Source organism: Cnephaeus nilssonii (genome assembly GCF_951640355.1).
Source record: "Cnephaeus nilssonii genome assembly, chromosome: 13".
NCBI classification, from domain to species: Eukaryota; Metazoa; Chordata; class Mammalia; order Chiroptera; family Vespertilionidae; genus Cnephaeus; species Cnephaeus nilssonii.
In genome coordinates, this window is record NC_137084.1 from 6,575,600 (window position 1) to 6,597,004 (window position 21,405).

The window sequence follows — 21,405 nt, forward strand, 5'->3', positions numbered from 1 at the left end:
AGGTCATGGACTGCGTCCAAGATCAGGGTCCATGTTCGGAAGTGCCGGTCTCGGGGCAGGGACGTGGTCTTGCAGAGTCTGGGATCCGACTTGAGGTCGGCTTGGGCGTCAGGGTCTGGGTCCAGCGTTTTCTTCTGTTGTGCTCCAGGTCTGGGGTCAGGGTGGTGGCTCCCACCCGGGTCGGGGCCGCCGGCTTCTGAGACGGGGTCTGGGTGGCCGCGGGGGTCAAGCTGGGCGCAGCCCGCGCGGCCTGCAGGGGGCGCCGCCGGCCGCCCGGCCCCTCGCGGGCTCGCTGGCGCTGTGCGCGGCAGGCGGGGCCGGAGGCGGCGGCGGCTCCGGGGCGCGGGCGGCGGCGGCGGCGGCGGCGGCGGCCCGACTGCAGTCCCGGCGGGAGCGGAGCGAGCCGGGGCCGGGCCCGAGCCGGCGCCATGGGGCGGCGCCGCGTGTGAGCCGCGGCGAGCGGAGCCGCGGGCGCCGAGCGGGGCCGGGCGGGCGGCGGCGCCCGAGGCCGACGGAGCGGCCGGGCCGGGCCGAGCGCGCCGAGCCGAGCGGAGCGGAGCCGAGCGGCGGGAGAGGCCGCCGCCACCGCCAAGATGGCGGACCTGGAGGCGGTGCTGGCCGACGTGAGCTACCTGATGGCCATGGAGAAGAGCAAGGCCACGCCGGCCGCGCGCGCCAGCAAGAAGATCCTGCTGCCCGAGCCCAGGTGAGGCCCCGCCGCCCGGACGCCGGCGCTGCCCCGCGACCCCTGCCCGGCGCCGCTCCGGGTCCGCAGCCCCGACCCGAGCCCGTGCCCAGCCCCGGGCACCTGAACCCGGAGCGCCCCACGCCAGGGCTCCCCAGCCGCGGGGGCTCCCCGACCGGCTCAGTGCCCGGCCCCGCGCGGCCTCTGCCCGGCCCTCGGCTCTGCCTTCTCCCACTGGAGCCCGAGCCCCCTCCATCCTCCTCCGGGCGGCGCTGGGTCCCTTCCGCCGTCCCCTCCGCTGCCTCCCACCCTCTACCTGGCCTGACTCGGGGACCCATCCCTTGGCGGCCCTCCTCCCAGCCCATCTCCCCTGGGGGTTTCTCTGCCTCCGCTCTCGGCCCCTGATGGTCAACACTGGTGTGAGGTTTGGGGGCGGCAAAAGTCTTCCCCGCCGTCTGGTGGGTCCCTGGCTGGGGATGGGGTTGGAGAGTGCTTTGGGGTCCGGGTGGTGGGGAGCAGGGTGTGGTGTGTGCCCCATCCCGGTGGAGGGGACACCCACTGCCCCTTTCCCCTACATTCCTCCTCCGGGGGGCCCTGCATATGGTGCCCTGCAGTGCTGTTTGCTGGGGGACATCCCGGCACCCCTGCAGCAGCTGGACCACGGCTGCCACCTCTCTGTGAGACAACTGATGCCATTGCACCTGGCATCAAAGTTTAAACTGTGCGTGAGGATGTGAGCGCAGAAGTACACAGGATACGGACGGTAGCTGAGGCTTTTTATGGCTTCTGGAGTGTTTTTTTCATTGTTTGAGCCTGATGGCCAGCCTTGGGCAGGTAGAACGGGTGTGGTTTGGGCCCCATGGAACAGGTGGGGAAGCTGAGTGCCTGCCTAGTGTCCCAGGTAATCCAGGGTGGTGCCTGCCACCAGATCAGGGCTTCCGGCTTCTAGTTCCACATTTCTTCCACTGCGCTGGCCTGAGCCAGGACCTGGCCATTCTGAATCTGTGAGAGCCGTGTGCCCACGACCATTCCTCGAATTACCTGGCGAGGCCAGTCCCAGCACCTCCTCCATACCGGCCTGAGAGAGGGGGCATGCTGGGTACTGCCAGCCCAGGAGCCTGGGCCTGTCCTGGCTGTCGTGGTGTTATCATGTGACTTTGGGCAAGACCCTTCTGGTTTCTGGGCCTCGGTTTCCTCATCTGTGAAATGTGGATGGTGTGAAATAAGGCTGTGACTGCCGTGTCCTGAGTCTGTGAAGCGGGGCCGAAAGCTGCTAGGGGTGCCAGGCTGCCGTCCCTGGCGTCCTCCTCAGGGCCCTGCTCGCTGGGTTTCGGATTGACTGAGCACCAGGCCTGGGAGAGGAAAATGGGTCTGCAGGTTGAAAAGGCCGTTAGGGCCCTTTTTTCTAGACATTTGCAATCAGATTTCTCAAAACAGGAACCAGACTGACTGTCAGCTGGGGGCTGTCCGGGGAGCAGTGACAGTTAGAACAAAAAGGAGTTCAGAAATGACAAAGCCATGAGGGAGGAAATGGGGGAGTCAGCCTCTGGGGCTTGCAACGGCTCTCCTTGGTGGCCAAGACCCCAAGACCCTCCTGCACGTTGGAGTTGTGCAAATGGTGAGGCGGGGCCTTTTCTGGAATGCTCTGCTTTTGGGTAATCTCTCCCCAGAATGCATTGCTCCTGATGGGGCCCCACCTTGGGTTGGCTCTGCAGGTGTTAGCACCCGGGGAAACGCGATGTTCCTCTTTCCCGGGCCCCTTTACCATCTGTGGTGGGGATGGCGGTGACGGGAATAATGGTGGAAATTATAATAATTTATTATTTATTTTGACATCTGTCATCTTAATTGATCCAAAAACCAACCGTGAAGTTGACAAGGCCACGCCTTGCGTGTAGTAGCTGCACAAGCGCTGTGAGCACTGTGCCATGTCCAAAACCAGGATGGCAAACAGCAGGCGACCGAGAGCCAGGTGTCCTGGGTTCTTGTCCAGGGTCACCATCTGGCAGCACACTGCCAGGCAGGTTGCCCACATCTGTGAGAGGGGCTAGAGGCTCTGAGCAGTGGCCATGGGTGAGCCGCGGCCAGGGCAGGGCCGGAGCGGCCCTGGGCTGCGCCTCGGAGCGCAGGCCTCCTGCATGAGAGCACACCCGCCTTTGCTTCGTGCTTCCTTCCCACACCCAGTGGGCCAGATGCCTCCTGCCCGGGAAGGTCATTATGACTATATCTTTGTCTGGCATTTCCCAGTTAGCAAAGTGCTTTGTACTCCATTTTATCCTCTTCATGACTGTGGGAAGCAGGCACAGCAGGTGGTGTTCTGGGATTCTCCCATTTAATAGTTGAAGCAACTAAGACTCGGAGGGAGGAGGAGCCTTGGTTACAGGGGACCTGGAACCTGAACTCAGGCCCCTGGGCTCCCACGTGCTCCTCCCTGCTGTGGTTTCTCCACACACCCCTCTACAGCTCTGCTCCCACCCATCCGTGTTTTGTGGGACATGCCAGCCGGCACCCCTCCTCCAGGGAGCCGTGGGGCTGGGGGGTGGCCTGGGAGCACCGTCAGCCGTCCTGGTTCACTAGGCCCAGCCCGCTCCCCATCGGCTGCCCTGGCAAAGCTGGTGCCTGGAGTAGGCAGTGCCATGTCTGGGGTCACAGCGTCCCCACACACAGGTCCGGGTCCAGAAGAAAGGCTGTGGCTCTTCCCATGACAAGGTGCCATTGGAGTTGCTCCCACCTCGGGTGGGCTCCCTGCGCTGGTGCCCAGGTTGTGGCTTGGCTGGGCAGGGGGTCTGTCGTCTCAGCGTTGGGGAACTGGAGCTGTTGGGCACAAGGCCACTTGGAGTTGGCACAGGGGCCTCCCCTCTGTCACTCTGTAGAATCCAAGGAAACAGACCCATTTCTCCACTTTCTCGCCGAAGGACGTAGCCTTGTGCAGCTGGAAGAGGGGAGACTCGGCTTCTAACCCTGCTGCAGTACCCGTTCCCCCCTTATCCTGGCCGAGCCTGCCTCAGTTTCTGCCTCGGCGAAACGATGAACAGTGTGACCTTTCAGGGTCCGGGGTCCGTTCCTCTCTCCGAAGGAGCTGCGTCTCCCTTTCCAGCAGCGGCAGCAGCTCTGTAATTACTGTCATTTGCTTAATATGACCATGGAGGCCTTGTGTAATTAATCTCTGGGCTCCTGCCTTGGAGCCGTCTTGGGCCGTCCCCGGAGGTACCCCTGCCCTCCCCGGTGACAGTGGCAGCCCCAGCAGGAGGTTGTCAAAGCCGGTGCCTCTTGCAGCCTCCCGTTTTCTCGCTCCTTCCTGGTCCCTCCCCCACCGTGGATTTCCTTCTTCCTGTCCCTCTCCTGGTTTCCCTGTCTCCCGGACCCACCACTCTTAGCCTCCAGAACTTCCTGCCCTCGATTTGTGGGGGATGGGGTGCAGGGGAAGGTTTTCTCCCCTCCTCCTCCTCCCTCCACTTCTTCACCACCAGCCTTTATTCCTCATCCAGAACTTTCCACTCCAGTAGCAGTCACTCCCTCTGGGCCTCTGAAGCCCCTTGTTCCCCGGGAACAGGTCTCTGGCCCGTCTTTTCCCATCTGTCCTCCTTTCCCGGTCACTGGGTTTCACATTTTTGCCATGAAGTTGCTCGCCTGCCTGTTTACCGAGGAATCTGAGGGAACATGAGCCACAGGCTGGAATCCGTGCAGGGGATTCTGGGCTCTGTCCACCCAGGAGTACTGTATCCTATTAATGCACCATCAGTTCCCAGTGGTAAGTTCCCAGTAACGTGGGGTGTAGGCACCCCGCAGCCGGCGTGCCTCCACCCGCAGCAGGCGCCCGGGTCCGCTCTGCAGATGGCCAGTGCTTCCTGGACATGATGCTCCTGCCTGGGACCAAACAGAAGCCACGAACCCAGCAGTCTTTGGGGGATGCACAGCCTCCATCACACCTGCCCTTTCTTCCTGTGGCCACGCCCCACTCTCCTGTGGCCCCGAGGGACCGAGTCCTCCGCTCGCTCATTACAGAGATGGAGTCACTCAGTTATTGCTGCGCTGTTTCCACAGGAGATACTAAAGCTGAGGTGTTGAGCAGCAGCTTTTTCTAAGACCGGCGGAGGACCCGGGTTTCGGGGCGGGGGGCGGGAGGGGGCGCTTCTGGTGTTAACGTGTGAGCAGCTTTATTCTCTGAGGAGACAGTTCTCTCTGATTCTGGAGCCATCCTGGGTTCGGGGAGGGGGACAGCCCCCCCTCCCCCGGGAACCTCAGGGCACAGCGCCCTGGAAGTTTGTTCTTGCTGCATTCTGACGCGATGGCAGTGAATTGCAGGGTGTGGTGCTCGTGTCATATTTGTGTAGAAGCCGTGACATGTGACAAGGCCGCCAGAGTGCCTCTTCCTGCACATCCCACAGGGAGCCACTTTGTGGCCACTGTGCCCTTGGGGACCCGGGCTGCTGCAGACATTTGCAGTGAGCTTGTGTGTGTGGTGCCCAGCGGGCATCCTTTTCCCTTCCCCGGCCAGGGCTTGCTGCGCAGCTGGCCGATTCAGTTGGTCTTTCCCGTTGCATATGTGCCCCGTCCTCGATCTCTGAGGACATTGCCAGCCCGAGGGAGCGTCATTGAGAAATATTAATAAGAAGCCCCAGGGGACTTCTCCTGCCGCTGCCACCGCGGTGCCAGGTTTCCTGGAAATGCCACAGGGGAGTGCCTTAGCCTCCGCTCTGCTGGCTTGTTAACGGTCACCTCCCAGACCGGTTCCGGTGTGGCTGCACTGGACCCGCCAGTCCCTGGCCCCCGTGCCAGCTTGCATTGTCCTGGGATTTCAAAGCTCTGTCACCCTGTCACACAGGGGCACGGGAACTGTGGTCCCTGGCCGGCCAGGTGCCTGCCAGCTTGATGGGTTCCCAGGGGAGATGCCGCCTGCTGCCCGCAGTCACTGGCAGAGAAGGCAACCAGGACCCTGCACCCCGCTCTTCCACAGAGGTTAAGGGGGGGCTCCCGCTGGTGGGAGCCCCTTCCTCAGAGAGGGTTGGAGGTTCTCTTGCCACTAACGCGTGTGGGACTCTGCTCAGCTGCTTTCAGCCTTGATTTCCTCACCATCAGAGTGTGTTTGCCCCTGACCCCTGCCGTCCCTCCCAGTCCACAGAAGCTACCGTCTGTGGCCCTGTAGGCGTCACTAATGAGGGTCCAGACCAACTTGCCGGGCCACTGCGCCACAGAGCGAGGGCCTCTGCTCTTCCTGTGAGCCACGTGGTGCCAGAAGGTTCCGGAAGTTCTCACCCCCTCCCTGCCTGCTGTTCTGTCACCCCAACCCTGACTCTGGGCTGAGAGGGAGGAAGTGTTCTCCCCTCCCCACCCCCCGTCCGCCCCCTCATGCCGTATCAGACTGGACCTGCTCCTTGGAGCAGCTGGAGCCGGTGTGGGCAGCCCTGGCGGCAGGTGGCAGTGCCACGCAACCAGGCCAGCAGCTCCCTGCCATGGTGATGTGGGCCTCTTGCTGAGGGGCCCCCAATGCTTGGGCAGGGCAGGTGTTGGGCTCTGCCCGAGGCCCCCAGGCGGAGCAGCACGAGGGAGTGAGGCTGATCTGTGAGCAGAGTGGCGTGGCAGCCACGCTCCTGCTCACACCGGGCTCCTGGTCAGGCTCACCTGTTAGGAGGCGCCTGGCCACGGGCCTCAGCCTCCGAGAACATGGCAGGTGTGGGGCAGAGACCCGAACCGGACTGCAGCTTATGGTCACCGTCTAGAAGGAGGTGCAGCCCTGACCGGTTTGGCTCAGCGGATAGAGTGTCAGCCTGAGGACTGAAAGATCCCAGGTTCGATTCCGGTCAGGGGCATGTATCTTGGTTGTGGGCACATCCCCAGTAAGGAGTGTGCAGGAGGCAGCTGGTTGATGTGTCTCTCTCATCAATGTTTCTAACTCTAGCCCTGTCCCTTTCTCTCTGTAAAAAAAAAAAAAAAAAAAAAAAATCAATAAAAAATATTTTAGAAGGAGGTGCGGGCTGTAGGAGCCAGCTATTTATTTATTTATTTATTTATTTATTTATATTTTTATTACTTTTGAGAGAGAAACACGATGGGCTGCCTCCTGCATTCCCCCCCCCCCCCCCCCCGCCTTCTGCCCTTACTGGAGATGGAGCCTGTAACCCAGGCATGTCCCCTGCCTGGGAATTGAACCAGCAACCTTTCAGTGCAGGGGACGACGCCCAGTGAACTGAGCCGCACCGGCCAGGGCCTCTCAGGCCTTTTAAATGGCCAGTGCTGTGGTGACAGTTCAGCATTTTGTTGACATCCTCATTTTACAAATGAGGAAACTGGACATTTAGAGTTGGTGACTTGGCCTGGCCTCTGGGGAGGGAGGCGGGGAGAGCCATTTGGAACCCAGACCTGGGCGCCCCTTGGTTGGGAGCCTCAGGGAAATTCTGGCAGGAAAGATGCAGGCACTTGACAGCCCAGAGGTGATGTGGGAGCCACGTGCTCCTGGATGTTGGGGTTGTTGACTTGGGCAGGGGCGGGAATGCTGCTCTGGCTCCCGCCACTTCAGGCTCCTCCAGGATCAGGAGCGGGTGTTGGACACAAAGGTGACCCAGCCCAGGCGGCCATCACCACCTCCTGTGCCACCCTGGCGGGAGTGGCCCCCGTGACACGTTTCTGTGACCTGCCGGCTCCTTCAGCCGGCCCCGTGGGAGTGGACAGGAAACCCCAATGCTGTCGCTTTGGGGGCCTTCCATTCGAGGGCTCTGCCCGAGTTTGACCTTGTGTTTGGTTGGGGGCCGTGTTTGTTTTATTTAGGAAACATTTTTTTCTTTTTAAGGAAGAAAGTGAAGTGCTGTGGGCCGGGAAGAATGCTGCGGCCTCCCATGCCGGCTTCTGGGGGGAGGGCGGGTCTGGCCGCCGAGGCAGCTCGGAGCCGGGCGCTTTCTGCTGTGCCTGGGCCGAGGTGACAGCGCGGGGCCGGGCAGGCTCTGCCTGCGGCCTGTCCTCTCCGGTGGGCCGGCCGGCCCTCTTAGAGAGTGTGACTCCCGGTGGGGCCTGGGTGTCCGGTTCTCAGCTGCTCTGCAGGGCCGTCGAGTCACGTGGCAGGACGGCTCCCTGTGGGCATTCCCGTGTCGTCTCCTTCACTGAACCAGCGCCAGGCTTGCTGGTTCTCATAAAGGGAGTTTGGGGCTCAGGGGGGCTTCCCGGTGACCATCGCAGGGGCCCTGTTGGGGTCAGCCCGACAGGCTGGTCATCCTGTGTGCCGTCTGCATCACCTGTCCGGACACTCACCTGAGCACACCTGACCACCATCTCGGTGTCCACCTCCAAGGAGGAGGACATTTTTTCCATTTGTTTTCCCCCGATTGCTTTCTCTCATCCCCTGCCGCAGGAATGGGGTGCAGACTGAGGAGCCCAGGGCAGAGAACGAGGGCCCGCCTTCCTGGTCCCTCTCACGGGAGAAATCCAGGCACCTGGCCATTGCGGAGTTCCGGGCTCATGCCCCTACCTCCTGGCTGCCTGGTCTCGCCACCCCGCCGAGCCTTTGCTGCCTCGCCTGGGCCCTTCCCGCTGCACTCGGCCCCAGCATCCCCACCCCCCACCCCAGCTGTCCCAGTGTCTGAACAGGAGGTTCCAAGCTCTGCGTGCTCCCGTCAGCTCTGCGTGCTCCCGTCAGCTCTGCGTGCTCCCGTCAGCTCTGCGTGCTCCTGTGTTCTCTTGCATGACTTTTCCTTGAGTGGATTGACCATGAGCCAAGGCCTAGGAAGGCTGGGGCCTGGGCTTCTACCCAGACCATCTCAGAAGGAAAACGCTGAGTGGAAAAGGGCAGGAGTCCCCTTCCTTCGAGCCCAGGCCCAGAGGCTGAGCAGGGTCCTCCGTGCACCGGCCTTGTCAACCCTTCTTCCATCCGTCCGACGGCCTGAGCCTTCTCCCCGCCCTATTTCTTTCCCTCCTTCCTGGCCCCGTCATCAGATACCTGGGCTTCCTCCAGTGGGTGCCCCCAGCGGAGTCTCTCTGCTCACTCCCTACCCTTGACCGAGCTTTTTAAGGGTCCTTCTTGCTCATCCCTGGCCTGGCCTTCCCCTGTCTGTCCTCAGCCCACCCACCTGCCCTGGGCTTCACCACCTGTTCACATCCTGTTTGCGCTTGAGGAACCCACTGAAGTTCCGCCTTCTCCACACAGCCTGTCCCGAAGGCCGAGAGCAGTGGTCGGCAAACTCATTAGTCGACAGAGCAGCAAACCGCGGCTCGAGAGCCGCATGTGGCTCACGAGCCGCAGTTTGCCGACCACTGGCCTAGAGCACTCTTCCCTTTCTGAGTCTCCTGGAACTGGCTGGGTCCCACTCAGGCTTTGTCACACTCTGTCTAATGTCCCAGAACCAGGCTTGTGTCCTGGGAGGGGTGCATGGCACCTTGCCTTCCAGCAGGTGATGTACAGCAGGCCCCGGTGGCCAGGGCCCTGTGCTGAGCTCTGAGAAGGACACAGAGGGGAGGGCACCGCCTGGGCTTTCCCGTCCGAGTCCTTACCAGCTGCGGTCTCTTCATTAGCGGCCTGCTGGTGGCCCCACGGATCCTAAGGGTCACCTGCGCCTTGCCTGGCCTTAGGTGCGACTGCCAGCACGGCCCTCAGTTCGGGCAGCGAGCCGTGCTCCTCGGGATCCTGGGCTAGCGAGGGCCAGACATGACCAGCGGCCGTCGTGACAGGCAGGCTGCAGGATGGACGCAAGTGGCCCAGGAGTGGGGGGACAGATGGGGTGTCTGCGGCTTGAAGCACAGTGCAGCGTCGCGGTCCCAGACAGTGCTTGATGTGGGGGTGAGAGGAACGGGCAGAGCGCGGGGTTGGCTTCTGTGTCAGAGTGGCCCCCCCTCCCCTGCTGCAGCCCAGGGACAGGTATCAGGGACATGGGAACCGAGGCGTGGCTTTTCTTTTTTTTCACCATTTTAAAAAATCGAAATATAATTCAAATAACATAAATTTACCATTTTAGCCCTGGCCAGTTGGTTGGCCATCATCCTGTGCACCTAAAGGTTGCTGGTTCGATTCGAGTCAGGGCACGTGCCCGGGTTGCATGCTCAATCCCTGGTGGCGGGGTGCAAGAGGCAGCTGATCGATGCTTCCCTCTCGAGTCTATGTTTCTCTCCTTCTCCCTTCCTCTCTCTAAAAATCAATAAAAATATTTTTTTTAAATTATCATTTTAGCGTACAGTTGAGTGGGTTTTAGTACATTCACTATGTTGTGCAACCCTCACCACTAGCTAATTCCAGAACATTTCCGTCACCCCCAAAAGAGACCCCATGCCCTTAGCAGTCACCCCCCTTCCCTTCCCCAGCCCTTGGCAACCACTAATCTGCTTTCTGTCTCCGTAGATTTGTCTGTTCTTGGCATTTCATATCAATGGAGTCGTATGCGTGGTCTTTTATGATTATCTTTTTTCACTTAGAATGCTTTCAAGGCCCATCATGTCGTAACGTGTATGTGTGTCCTGCTGGTTCTTCTGTGGCTGAGCAGTATGCGTTCCATTGAGGGGACAGGCCACCTTTTGGTTACCCATCATCTGCTGCTAGTTGGCCAAGACCCCAAAGCCAGCACAAGGCAGTGCTGGGACCAGACTTCCCAGCAGCCACCTTCTGGCCACCCTAGCTTTGGGGGACAGAGCCGTAGGGGGCAGGCACAGGCTTCCTCAGGTCCCTCTGGTGTGACCTTCCTAGAGGGAGCAGTGACGCCCACCAGCAGTGCCCTCTGCTGACAGGCGTCCTAGGGGCCCCAGGTCACCACGGCCCCTCTGTCTCTCAGCATCCGCAGCGTCATGCAGAAGTACCTGGAGGACCGGGGTGAGGTGACCTTCGAGAAGATCTTCTCCCAGAAACTGGGTGAGTACAGTGGGGGCTCCGCCAGCCCCCAGGACTGGGGTGTGGGGACAGAAAGACCCTGAGGCTGGCGCCCCGGGTTTGGCCTCCCCTCCACTGGGGCAGGGCAGCCAGGGAGCCCCTGGGTGACAGCAGAGCTGTGACCCGCTGTGCCTCCCAGCCCCTGGCTGTTGGCCCAGGGAGCCCTGTGAAGGGGTGGGGGCCCAGCAGTCTTCCAGGGCCGCCGGGGAAGTTCCTCCTTTGGGGTTTTTGTTTTTGAGAGTTGCAGCTTCCCCTTGGCGCAGGCACAGCTGCTCCGGGCAGTTGGTAGAACTGACAGGAAGGGGCGGGGCTCTTCCTGTGGCGCCTGCCTCGCTGTGGTCGGCCCACCCCGCCCCCATGGGCCCTCTTTGTGAGCAACCTGCTCTGGCCTGGCCCTCGGTTCCTCCTCTCCCAGCGCCTGTGCTCTCAGAGTGGGGACCTGGCCTTAGGGCAGGTCAGGCGGGCCTCAGGGAGGCAGGCTCAGTCACACCGCTCGGATGGGGCTTCGGAGAACAGGGTCTCAGCTCTGAAATGGGAGTAGCCTGGCCTGGTGGGATCAGGCTTTGAGGTCAGGTTGGGAGCCAGCTCGTAAGGAAGCACACAGCTTGGGTACCCTTGCCTGTGCTATGTGACCTTGGGCACATTGCTTTACCTCTCTGAGCCTGCTGGTGTCCTCACCTGGGACCTACAACGCAGGAGCCCCACCTGTGGGAGGACCGGAAGTGATAGTGCCAGTGAAAGCCCCCCGAGTTATTCAAAGGCACAATACTGATGAGCCAGGCCTCCCGACAAGAAGTGAGTCTGCACGCTCTGGAAGAGGTGCCTCGGCAGTGGGGACTGTGCCCCCAAGAAGCATAGAAAGCTCCCAAGTGCAAGATGCTCGCCCAGGTTGGGCTGGAGGGTGCAGGGGCCACGCGTACTTCTCCTTTGCCCTCCAAGGTGCTCTGAGGCCAGGCCTCAGGCCCCTGCTCCCTGGGAGGGTGAGACCTGGCCTGTCTGGGGCCTCCTGTGAGTCCTTGCCATAGCCCATCTCACCTCTTCCCCCCCGTGGCCCATGCCCTTTGAGGCCCGACTCCCCAACCTGTCCTTCACAGGACCTGCCGCTAGGTAGATGAGCCTCTCATGCCTGCCACGTAACACCTGCCTGACAGACCTCCCTGAGCCTGAGTTTCCCCAGTTGGACCTCCCCTCCCTGTATGCTGTGTGTCAGGGCTGCTGTGGGAATCAGCAGATGCCGGAGGGTTAAAGGTCTAGGGGAGCAGGTGGCCCTCAGAGGCTGCTTGCTCCCCCATGCCGCCGCTGAATCTCACTGCACTGGCACAGCTGCCCCGGGGCGGGTGTCACACTGGGAGGAGGTGCAGGTCCCTAGACTGCAGTGAGAGGGCAGGGGCCCAGGTGCCAGAGCCAGCCCCCGGCCTGTGCCTCACCAACGTGCCAGTCACTTTCCAGCCACCATCTGAGGAGGAGATCCTGAGAGGGTAGAATGCAGTGCCCTGACCCCGAATCCAAGAATCTTCCATTGGCTGCAGCCTTCAGGGCCATCTTGCCCAGCCACTGCCTGGCAGAGACCACCTCTGCCACCTCCTTGCCCTGTTCTGCCCAGGGAGCCCCGAGCCCACACCACCCCCATGGTGGGAAGGCCTCTGAGATGGTGTGGCTCAGTGTGACCTGACGCTTGCTTTCAGGGTACCTGCTCTTTCGAGACTTCTGCCTGAAACACCTGGAGGAGGCCAGGCCCTTAGTGGAGTTCTACGAGGAGGTGAGGCTGGCCCTGTGCTGCCTGGGAGAGGGGACGAGGTTGGGCTGCTTTTGCTGAATTTACAAGATGCTGGGTGCCTCCAGGCTCCCTGAGCCAAAGGTTACCCTGGGGGGTCTTATCCTCTAGATCAAGAAATACGAGAAGCTGGAGACGGAGGAGGAGCGCCTGGCCTGCAGCCGAGAGATCTTCGACACCTACATCATGAAGGAGCTGCTGGCCTGCTCGCACGTGAGTGCCCGGACCTGCCTGCGGGCCCGGAGTGACCTGGGCATTGGGAAGGGATGAAAGGGCCCCGCGGAGAGTTCACAGCCATCTCTGTCTTCCCCAGCCCTTCTCGAAAAGTGCCACCGAGCATGTCCAGGGCCACCTGGTGAAGAGGCAGGTGCCTCCAGATCTCTTCCAGGTGTGTGCTGACCTCTTCCCCACTGCCTCCCGGCCAGGCCAGGGTCACCTCGGCCAGGTCAGGGAGCCTGATCAGCTCCCACTCTGGCACAGTCGCCAACCTCTGCCTTCCTCCCTTAGCCGTACATCGAAGAGATTTGTCAGAACCTCCGAGGGGACGTGTTCCAGAAATTCATTGAGAGGTGAGAGGGGGTGCATGCAGGAGAGGAGCGGAGAGGGAGGAAGAGGCTGTCCTGAGCAGGGTGTGGATGGCGTGGAGAGAAGCCAGCCTGCTTTGGGCCCTGGGCAGGGGGTGCCTGAGCCCGTCTACACCCCAGTGAAGAGACTCCTCAAGGTCATTGCCTGCCCCACACTCCTGCCATCCTTCTCAGCCCCAAGCCTGTCCCAGGTAGTTCTCCGGGGACCATGGGACCTCCTGTGAGCCCTTCCCTGCCACGGACTGTTTAGCACCCTGCGGGGCCTGTCTGGACTGAGAAGCATGGGGGATGGTTCGGGTAGACACGAGAGGACACACTGCCCCAGCCCCCACCCTCATGGCCAGAGCCCACCTGGTGGGTGGGAACTGTAGGCAGATTTCAGCTTGATGTAAGGAGTAGCCATGGAGGGGGGGCCTCCCAGGGAGGGAGTGCTGTGTCGCTGGAGGCACGCAGCATTGTCAGCGATCTGGTGGCAGGAAATCTAAGGCTGGACAACCTCCTTTCTAACCAAGAAAGGAGCAGCAGGAACCTGCGTGTAGGTGGCCAGGCCCCGCTCAGGCCGGTGTTCCGGGTAGAGGCCCCGCTCGGGATGGCACTATTCCTGGGCAGTTCCAGAAGAGGGCACTGAGGCTCAGGACTCCAGGGAATGGCAGTGGGGTGGGGCAGGCTCCCGCCTGGCATCATCCCATTTACTTTCTGAGGTTTGCCTGAGCCCAGGTTCTTCTCTTACAGCGATAAATTCACTCGGTTTTGCCAGTGGAAGAATGTGGAGCTCAACATTCACGTGAGTGGGCTGGGTGGGTGTGGGGGCTGGGCCCCAGGGCTTGTCCAGGGCTAGGCAGGTCAGGGAGTCTGCCAACCTCTGGTGTGGTGGCTGTGGGTTCAGCGCCAGGTTCCCCATGGGGGTGGCTCAAGGCAGGTAAGCATGTGGGGTGGCCACGGGCAAGGGGCCCAGGCAGCCTGCAGTGACCCCAGTTGTTGCCGCCCCTGCAGCTGACCATGAACGACTTCAGCGTGCACCGCATCATTGGCCGAGGAGGCTTCGGCGAGGTCTATGGGTGCCGGAAGGCCGACACGGGCAAGATGTTAGCACACTCGAGGGAAGGGAGGGCCCCTGGGGGTGCCCTAAAGGCATGGGTGTCCATGGGAGAGCTGTGGGGGCATCAGGGTCCCAGGAGCCAGGTGACAGGGTCCTTAATGGGCAGGTCTCTGCAAGGGGACATAGGCTTGTTAGTCACTCCATGCCACTGTCTCTCTCCACATTCTTACACCCTGAGCCTCCAACCCATCAGCACTTTCTCTAGCCCTCTCTGTGTCTCTGTGCGTCATAAGCTTATTGTGGTGTCCAGAATTCCCCAAAAGGGCTCTGAGGACTCCCCCACCCCGATCCTGGGCCCCAGAGCAGCCTGGACTCTGCACTACAGCGCCTCTGGGCTGACTCGTGACCCCGTCCCCGCAGGTACGCCATGAAGTGTCTGGACAAGAAGCGCATCAAGATGAAGCAGGGGGAGACCCTGGCCCTGAACGAGCGCATCATGCTGTCCCTCGTCAGCACCGGGGTGAGCGGGTGGCCAGGTGGGCTGGCCACCAAGCAGCCTTTGGCTCTGGGACCTTTGGGCGGCTTCTGCTGACTTCCTGTCCTGTCCCCTCCCAGGACTGCCCGTTCATCGTCTGCATGTCCTACGCATTCCACACGCCAGACAAACTCAGCTTCATCCTAGATCTCATGAACGGTGAGTGCGGGGCCCGGCCCCAGGTGGACCAGGGGGCTGGGCCGGGGGCCGGGGACAGGGAGCTGAGCACGTCCTCCCTCAGGCGGGGACCTGCACTACCACCTGTCCCAGCACGGGGTCTTCTCCGAGGCTGACATGCGCTTTTATGCGGCCGAGATCATCCTGGGCCTGGAGCACATGCACAACCGCTTCGTCGTCTACAGGGACCTGAAGGTGAGCCGCCGGCCTGTCCCTCCTCTCGGTGCACCTGGCCCACCAGGCCATGGGAGTGGGGTGCCCGGGACAGGGCAGCCGGCTCCTCCCCGCTGTGCCCTCCCGCCCACCACGCCATTTTCTGGATTCAGATTGTGATTGAGGAGGGGAGGTGAAGACCCTGCCCAGGGCCTGGTCCCTGGACACCCATAACCCTTTAGAGTGAAGGCAGCGACCCAGCTGGCACCTTGCCTGGCTGGGCCCTGTCCTGAGCTGCAGGGGCAGCTCACCGGGATTCCTCCGCAGCCGGCCAACATCCTGCTGGACGAGCACGGCCACGTGCGCATCTCAGACCTGGGCCTGGCCTGCGACTTCTCCAAGAAGAAGCCCCACGCCAGTGTGTGAGTGCCCAGCCCGCACCCGCCCTCCCAAACCCTCCGCCAACCCCGCTCATGGCCTCTGCTCCCACAGGGGCACCCATGGCTACATGGCCCCCGAGTGTGTGAGTGCCCAGCCCGCACCCGCCCTCCCAAACCCTCCGCCAACCCTGCTCATGGCCTCTGCTCCCTCAGGGGCACCCATGGCTACATGGCCCCCGAGTGTGTGAGTGCCCAGCCCGCACCCGCCCTCCCAAACCCTCCGCCAACCCCGCTCATGGCCTCTGCTCCCACAGGGGCACCCATGGCTACATGGCCCCCGAGTGTGTGAGTGCCCAGCCCGCACCCGCCCTCCCAAACCCTCCGCCAACCCCGCTCATGGCCTCTGCTCCCACAGGGGCACCCATGGCTACATGGCCCCCGAGGTGCTGCAGAAGGGCGTGGCCTACGACAGCAGTGCGGACTGGTTCTCCCTGGGCTGCATGCTCTTCAAGCTGCTGCGGGGGTGAGTGGGGCGTCCCACAGGGGTGGGTGGGACCGGACAGAGCAGCTCTTCCCTGGTCCAGGTAGGAGGCTGGGGGAGGAGCCACAGCTACCTGGGTGTTAGGTATGGCATCATCCTGGCTTTGGATGAGGACCAGGGATGCTACCTGCCTCGGTCTCCCCATTCCTGTTCTGTGACTTTGGCCTTTGTCCTTTCCTGCCCAGGCACAGTCCCTTCCGGCAGCACAAGACCAAAGACAAGCATGAGATTGACCGCATGACATTGACAATGGTGAGTGTGGGGTTCCAGCCCAGGGATGCTGTGTGGAGTCCATGGGGCCACAGTGGGGTTGGAGTCTCATGGTATCAGGGTCATGGACTCTTGGTTCTCACCAGCAACGACCTTGGGCCACTCATCCCCACTCTGACCTCCTGCCCTGTAGGCTTCTTCCCTGTATTGTCAGAGCAAACATGCCCGCTGGGGTCGGGGGAGTAAGGAAGCTGGGCCCGTTTCTCGCTCTGTTGGGAGCCGGGGGCTCTTCTGTGGCCGCCGCTGACATCTCACTCTTCTGCAGGCTGTGGAGCTGCCCGACTCCTTCTCCCCCGAGCTCCGTTCCTTGCTGGAGGGGCTACTGCAGAGGGATGTCCACCGGAGACTGGGCTGCCTGGGCCGAGGGTGAGTGCCGGGACCAGGGCCACTGTCCCAGGTCTTGCCTCCCAGCAAGGCCCTGAGCACTCGGCTTGCTGCGGTGTCCAGGCCTCTGCAGTGGGCTGCTGGGCCTCTGCCTGTGCCCCCCTGAGGACAGGGCTGTGTCCCCTCACTGGAACCAGCCTCCTTTGAGGAACTCACAGGAGGTTGGGGCACAGCCAGCTCTGAGTCCAGTATCCTCCGGGTTGCAGCTGCTGGAGCTGGCTGGGGACTGGCTTCCGGAGGGGCCCTTGTAACAAAGACGGTGATATCAGATGATGATGATGACAGCAGCTTTTTATGTTTATTAAACATTTACTAAGTGCCAGGCATGATGTTGCAAGATTTACAATATTAAAACTTACAACAACCCTACGAGACGTGGGAACTGCTGTTCTCCCCACTAGAGATGAGGAAATAGGTTCAGGTTTAAGGAACTTGCCCAAGGTCGGAGAGCCAGAAAGTGGCTGAACCAGGAGTTGGTTGGGGCCACCTGCCCCACCCCCGGACGTAGCCCGGATGACCCGCGTCTCCCCACAGGGCCCAGGAGGTGAAGGAGAGTCCCTTCTTCCGCTCGCTGGACTGGCAGATGGTCTTCTTGCAGAAGGTAACAGCAGGGCCAGGGCCGGTGGTGCGCTGCCGTCCCTGCCCCGTGCTCACGCCCGGCCCTCGTTCTGCCACAGTACCCGCCCCCGCTGATCCCCCCCCGAGGGGAGGTGAACGCTGCCGATGCCTTCGACATTGGCTCCTTTGATGAGGAAGACACAAAAGGAATCAAGGTACTGGGCCTTGCCTGGCCGTGTACCTGAGCCCAGCCCGGGGCATCCGCATCCCTTCTCTGCCCCTGTGAGACCCTTTGGCCGGCCCTGTCAGCTGTGGGCCCCACATGTCCCTGCGGGTGGACCAGACCACCGTGCCCTGGTCCCTTGGGGTGGGCATGCCCGTGGTGATGGATGCCCCTGCCTTGTCCCCACGGCGCAGTTACTGGACAGCGACCAGGAACTCTACCGCAACTTCCCCCTCACCATCTCCGAGCGGTGGCAGCAGGAGGTGGCAGAGACTGTCTTTGACACCATCAATGCCGAGACAGACCGGCTAGAGACCCGCAAGAAAACCAAAAACAAGCAGCTGGGCCACGAGGAAGGTGAGGGTCGGTGGCTGCCGTGGGTACCCACTGCCCGCTTTATAGATGAGAAACAGGCTTGGGGTTCAGGAACCCAGCCAAGGTCACTGCCAGAGAGCAGCCGAACCAGGATTCCAAACCGGGCGGGGCCTCTCCCTCTCTTACGACAGACTACGCCCTGGGCAAGGACTGCATCATGCACGGCTACATGTCCAAGATGGGCAACCCCTTCCTGACTCAGTGGCAGCGGCGGTACTTCTACCTGTTCCCCAACCGGCTTGAGTGGCGGGGTGAGGGCGAGGCCCCGGTAAGGATGGGGGCCAGGGGCTGGGGCTGGGGCCAGGGCTGGCTGGGCCTGTCCTGTACCCTCACTGCCCCTCCCGTCCCTCCCTGCCCTGCAGCAGAGCCTGCTGACCATGGAAGAGATCCAGTCAGTGGAAGAAACGCAGATCAAGGAGCGAAAGTGCCTCCTTCTCAAGATCCGCGGTGGTAAACAGTTCGTCCTGCAGTGCGACGTGAGTGGGGTGTGGGGGCCCGGCAGGCAGAGGGGACTGTGTGGGGACTGTGTGGGGACTGCGTGGGGACTGCGTGGCCTTCGGGCACCCAGGCCCCGCCTGACGGACCCCCGGGCATATGCAGAGTGACCCGGAGCTGGTGCAGTGGAAGAAGGAGCTGCGTGACGCCTACCGTGAGGCCCAGCAGCTGGTGCAGCGGGTGCCCAAGATGAAGAACAAGGCCCGCTCGCCCGTGGTGGAGCTGAGCAAGGTGCCGCTGGTCCAGCGCGGCAGTGCCAACGGCCTCTGACCCCCCGCCCGCCCGCCCGCCTTTTATAAACCTCTAATTTATTTTGTCGAATTTTTATTATTTGTTTTCCCGCAAAGCGGAAAAGGTTTTATTTTGTAATTATTGTGATTTCCTGTGGCCCCAGCCCCCAGGGAGGGGCCCGCTTGCCTTGGCTCCTGCTGCCACCAACCCAGCCACTGTCCAGCCACCTGTCAGCCCTGAAGCCCCGGGATTACCTGCTCCCAGCGTCTTCCTGTGGAGGGGAGAGCAGCAGCCCCAGCAGCCCCCGCCCCTCCCTGGGGGTGGTGCCGCCTCAGGCTCTGTGGGCTATGCTCTGTGCCAACAGCACAGTGGGGTGGCTCGGCGTCCTCCACCCCAGGGGAGGCCACAGCACAGGAATACTACCTGAATTTTTCCACTTCGGCCCCTCCTGCGACAGAGAGACAGCCCTGCACTGTCCTGCCTCCAGCCAGTTGGTGAGGAGGAGCCCATGGTCTCCCTGACCCCAGCGCCGCCCACAGTGATCTGGACTCCTGCCCCCTCACTTGGGAGGAGTCCCGGTGTCACTGGCTGCCTCCGTTCCCACCTTCCCTGGACACGGTGCGGCTTGGCCAGGACGGTGGCGTTGGCAGCAGGTGCTGCTGCTGTCACCGCAGCCCCGCTCTTCCTCCCACCCCGAGCCCCCAGGCTCAGGGACCACAGAAAGGCAACTGTGGGCTGTGCCACACTGGCCTGGCCCCCATCCTTACCGGGGCCTCGCCCTCGCCATCACTCTGGCCTGGGCAAGGCCTTGTCTGCCCAGGACCACAGGGGCCACCTGGGTGGGCTGGGCTGCACAGCGAGAGGGGCCAGTTGGGCCAGCCCTCGCCACCCCGGGATCGTCAGTGTGCCCCATGGGCTGTCCAGCCCCAGCCCCATGTCCTGTCAGTGCCACCACCCACAGGGCGCCACCTCACCCGCCGCATGCCCCCTCGTGCCAGTCGCGCTGCCGTGTGTGGTGTCGCGCGTTCTCCCCAGCGGCTGGGTTGGCTCACCCTCCCCTCCCATCTGCTCACTCCCTGGGGCGTTTCTTTGCCGATTTTTGAATGTGATTTTAAAGTGAAAAAAATGAGATTATGCGTTTTTATAAAAAAATGGTGCCTGACTTGGGCTGTGTCAGACTCTTTTGTGCCCCATGATCGTTTGCAGCCACCCTTGGGCTGAGGCGTGAGGGGAGAGGGTCGTGGTGGTGCCAGGTCCCCTCCACCACCATGGCAGGCATCCAGGGCCAGCCTGCCCAGGCCCAAGCCCTCCCAGGGTGGGGCAGGAGCCTCCCCTTCCCCTCCCCCACCCCACCCATCCCCTCTTGCTCCCACCCTGGGGGAGCAGAGAGGGTCTCCGCCCCCCGCCCCGGGAAGCAGGAGGAGGTATCTGAATTTCGCTTCTTGGTGTCCCATTTGGACTGACTGACTCCAGCCGCCAGGCACAGAGCCGAGGGTAGCGTCATGGACAGACAAGCACCTCCGCCCTCGGGGCCACAGTGAGCCTCCGGGCCCTTGGCCTCCCCTCTGGCCTTGTGCGGCACCCCTAGCAGCAGTCGGTGAGGCCTGAGGGACTCCCCAGACTCTAGTCAACTTCTTTTTCCCCAAGTCCTGCCCCACAGGCCCCTATGGGTGATGTCTGTGCTGCCCACCCCATGTAAGGTTCTGCTGGGCAGGGCTGAGGGGCACAGGACCAAAGCACAGCATGGCAGGTGGCGAAGGAAGGCTGCTGGGGTGGAGGCTGAGACTTGAAAAGGGCCTTTGACCTGGGCCTCCAGTATTGAGGTGGGGAGGTGGGGGTGTTCCTGATGCAGGGATGGGCCAGGCAGTCGGGAGTGGCTCCAGCTGGCAGGAGCACTGTGGGAAGGAGCCAGGCCTGGGAGGCCCTGAATGCCAGGCTCAACCTGGCTCAGAGCCCAGTGCGCACTTAGTGGCCACAGAACGAAGATGGGAATGGACGTGGAGTCTGAACTTGGATAGGCTGCGGACGGCTGGGGCGCTGGGAGCAGCTGTAGAACAGGTCACTGATTACCATGTGCAGGATGAGTGGAGGGAGGCAGAGGATGGGAGGCAGGCAGACCGCTTAGGGCTGCTTCTGTCCAGGGAAGCGATGCCATAATGGCCGTGGTGGAGGTTGGATCTGGAAGAGATGCCAACAGGCCCAATGGGAAGAACATGGACCATCAGTAACGGGCAGGGCTTGGGGGTGAGAAAGAGATGGGAGTTCAAGATGGCACCTGGGGAGGCCTATGGTGCCATTCGGAGTCAGGACAGCCAGGGAGCACAGCAGGCCTGCGGGAAGAGGGTGAAGGTGGCCAGATCTGGTGGCTGCCTCATCACCCAACAAGACCAGGGCCAGACGCCAGGCTAAGGCCAGGAGGCCTGCACCTTGGTTCCGATGTGGGTGGAGGGGCCGGCTCTGATTTCGAAACTCTCCTTCCTCTCCTGACACTGGCAACGAAGGGCAGCCTCTGCCAAAGGGATCCACGCGGTGGGTCAAAGCCGTTCACCGTGGACAGTCCTCCACCAGGAGAGGTCAGAGCTGGCCAGGACTGCCCTCCCCACCCCCAGTGCCCCTGATCCTGACTCCGGGGCCCTGGGGGCCTCCTGCAGGGCTGGACCCAGTCCTGTGGTGCAGCCACCACCAGACACGGGCCCAGGTCCCTCGCGAGGCGAGGGGACCGCGCCAGGCTCCCTGCTTCACGCTGAGCTGGCCATCACACAGTGGCCGGGGTGGGAGGGCGGGAGGCGGGCAGGGGAAGGAAGGGGGACGGGGCCAGCAGGACCGCTGGAGAAATGCGATAACCCACGCGTAGCAGAAAGGCAGCCCGCTGCGCGCGCACGTCCCGGGGTCCCAGTCCCCGCCCCTCGCCGAGACGCCCTACCCCCGGTCCCCCTCCTTCCCCTGCGGGACCCGCAAGGCGGGGTCTACGCTGGGCTGGAGCGCCCCCTGCAGGCCGCGGACGGAGCCGTCGCCAGGCCCCGCCTTCCGGACCGCCCTCCGCAGACCCTCTTTCCGCAGAGGCCGCGCCTGGCTTCTCCCTGGCGCGCGTTCTTGCCACCGAGGCCGGGCAGCGCGGCCGCCAGACCTCCGCGCACGCGGGCCCGGCTGCGGTTGCCAT

At 62.4% G+C, this 21,405-nt stretch overlaps 1 protein-coding gene across 1 annotated transcript; it reads left to right on the forward strand.

The window, feature by feature from the left end:
- Nucleotides 1-443: 443 nt before the first annotated feature.
- GRK2 (G protein-coupled receptor kinase 2) lies at nucleotides 444-19,407 on the forward strand. Its single transcript, XM_079788133.1, has 21 exons — nucleotides 444-706; nucleotides 10,432-10,508; nucleotides 12,212-12,285; nucleotides 12,412-12,513; nucleotides 12,614-12,688; nucleotides 12,808-12,869; nucleotides 13,617-13,668; nucleotides 13,878-13,969; nucleotides 14,344-14,443; nucleotides 14,539-14,617; nucleotides 14,700-14,830; nucleotides 15,116-15,210; nucleotides 15,584-15,691; nucleotides 15,895-15,961; nucleotides 16,245-16,345; nucleotides 16,898-16,964; nucleotides 17,041-17,136; nucleotides 17,339-17,501; nucleotides 17,651-17,787; nucleotides 17,882-17,995; nucleotides 18,120-19,407. Exons 1-21 carry the CDS (start codon nucleotides 594-596, stop codon nucleotides 18,282-18,284), a joined length of 2,070 nt encoding a protein of 689 aa, XP_079644259.1. The 5' UTR covers nucleotides 444-593; the 3' UTR covers nucleotides 18,285-19,407.
- The last annotated feature ends 1,998 nt before the right edge of the window (nucleotides 19,408-21,405 follow it).

Coding starts and splice junctions, on each gene's coding strand:
- GRK2 (XM_079788133.1), top strand. CDS start 594: ATGGCGGACCTGGAGGCGGTGCTGGCCGACGTGAGCTACCTGATGGCC. Junction 12,870..13,616: donor TTCCAGAAATTCATTGAGAG/GTGAGAGGGGGT, acceptor CTTCTCTTACAG/CGATAAATTCACTCGGTTTT. Junction 14,831..15,115: donor TCGTCTACAGGGACCTGAAG/GTGAGCCGCCGG, acceptor ATTCCTCCGCAG/CCGGCCAACATCCTGCTGGA.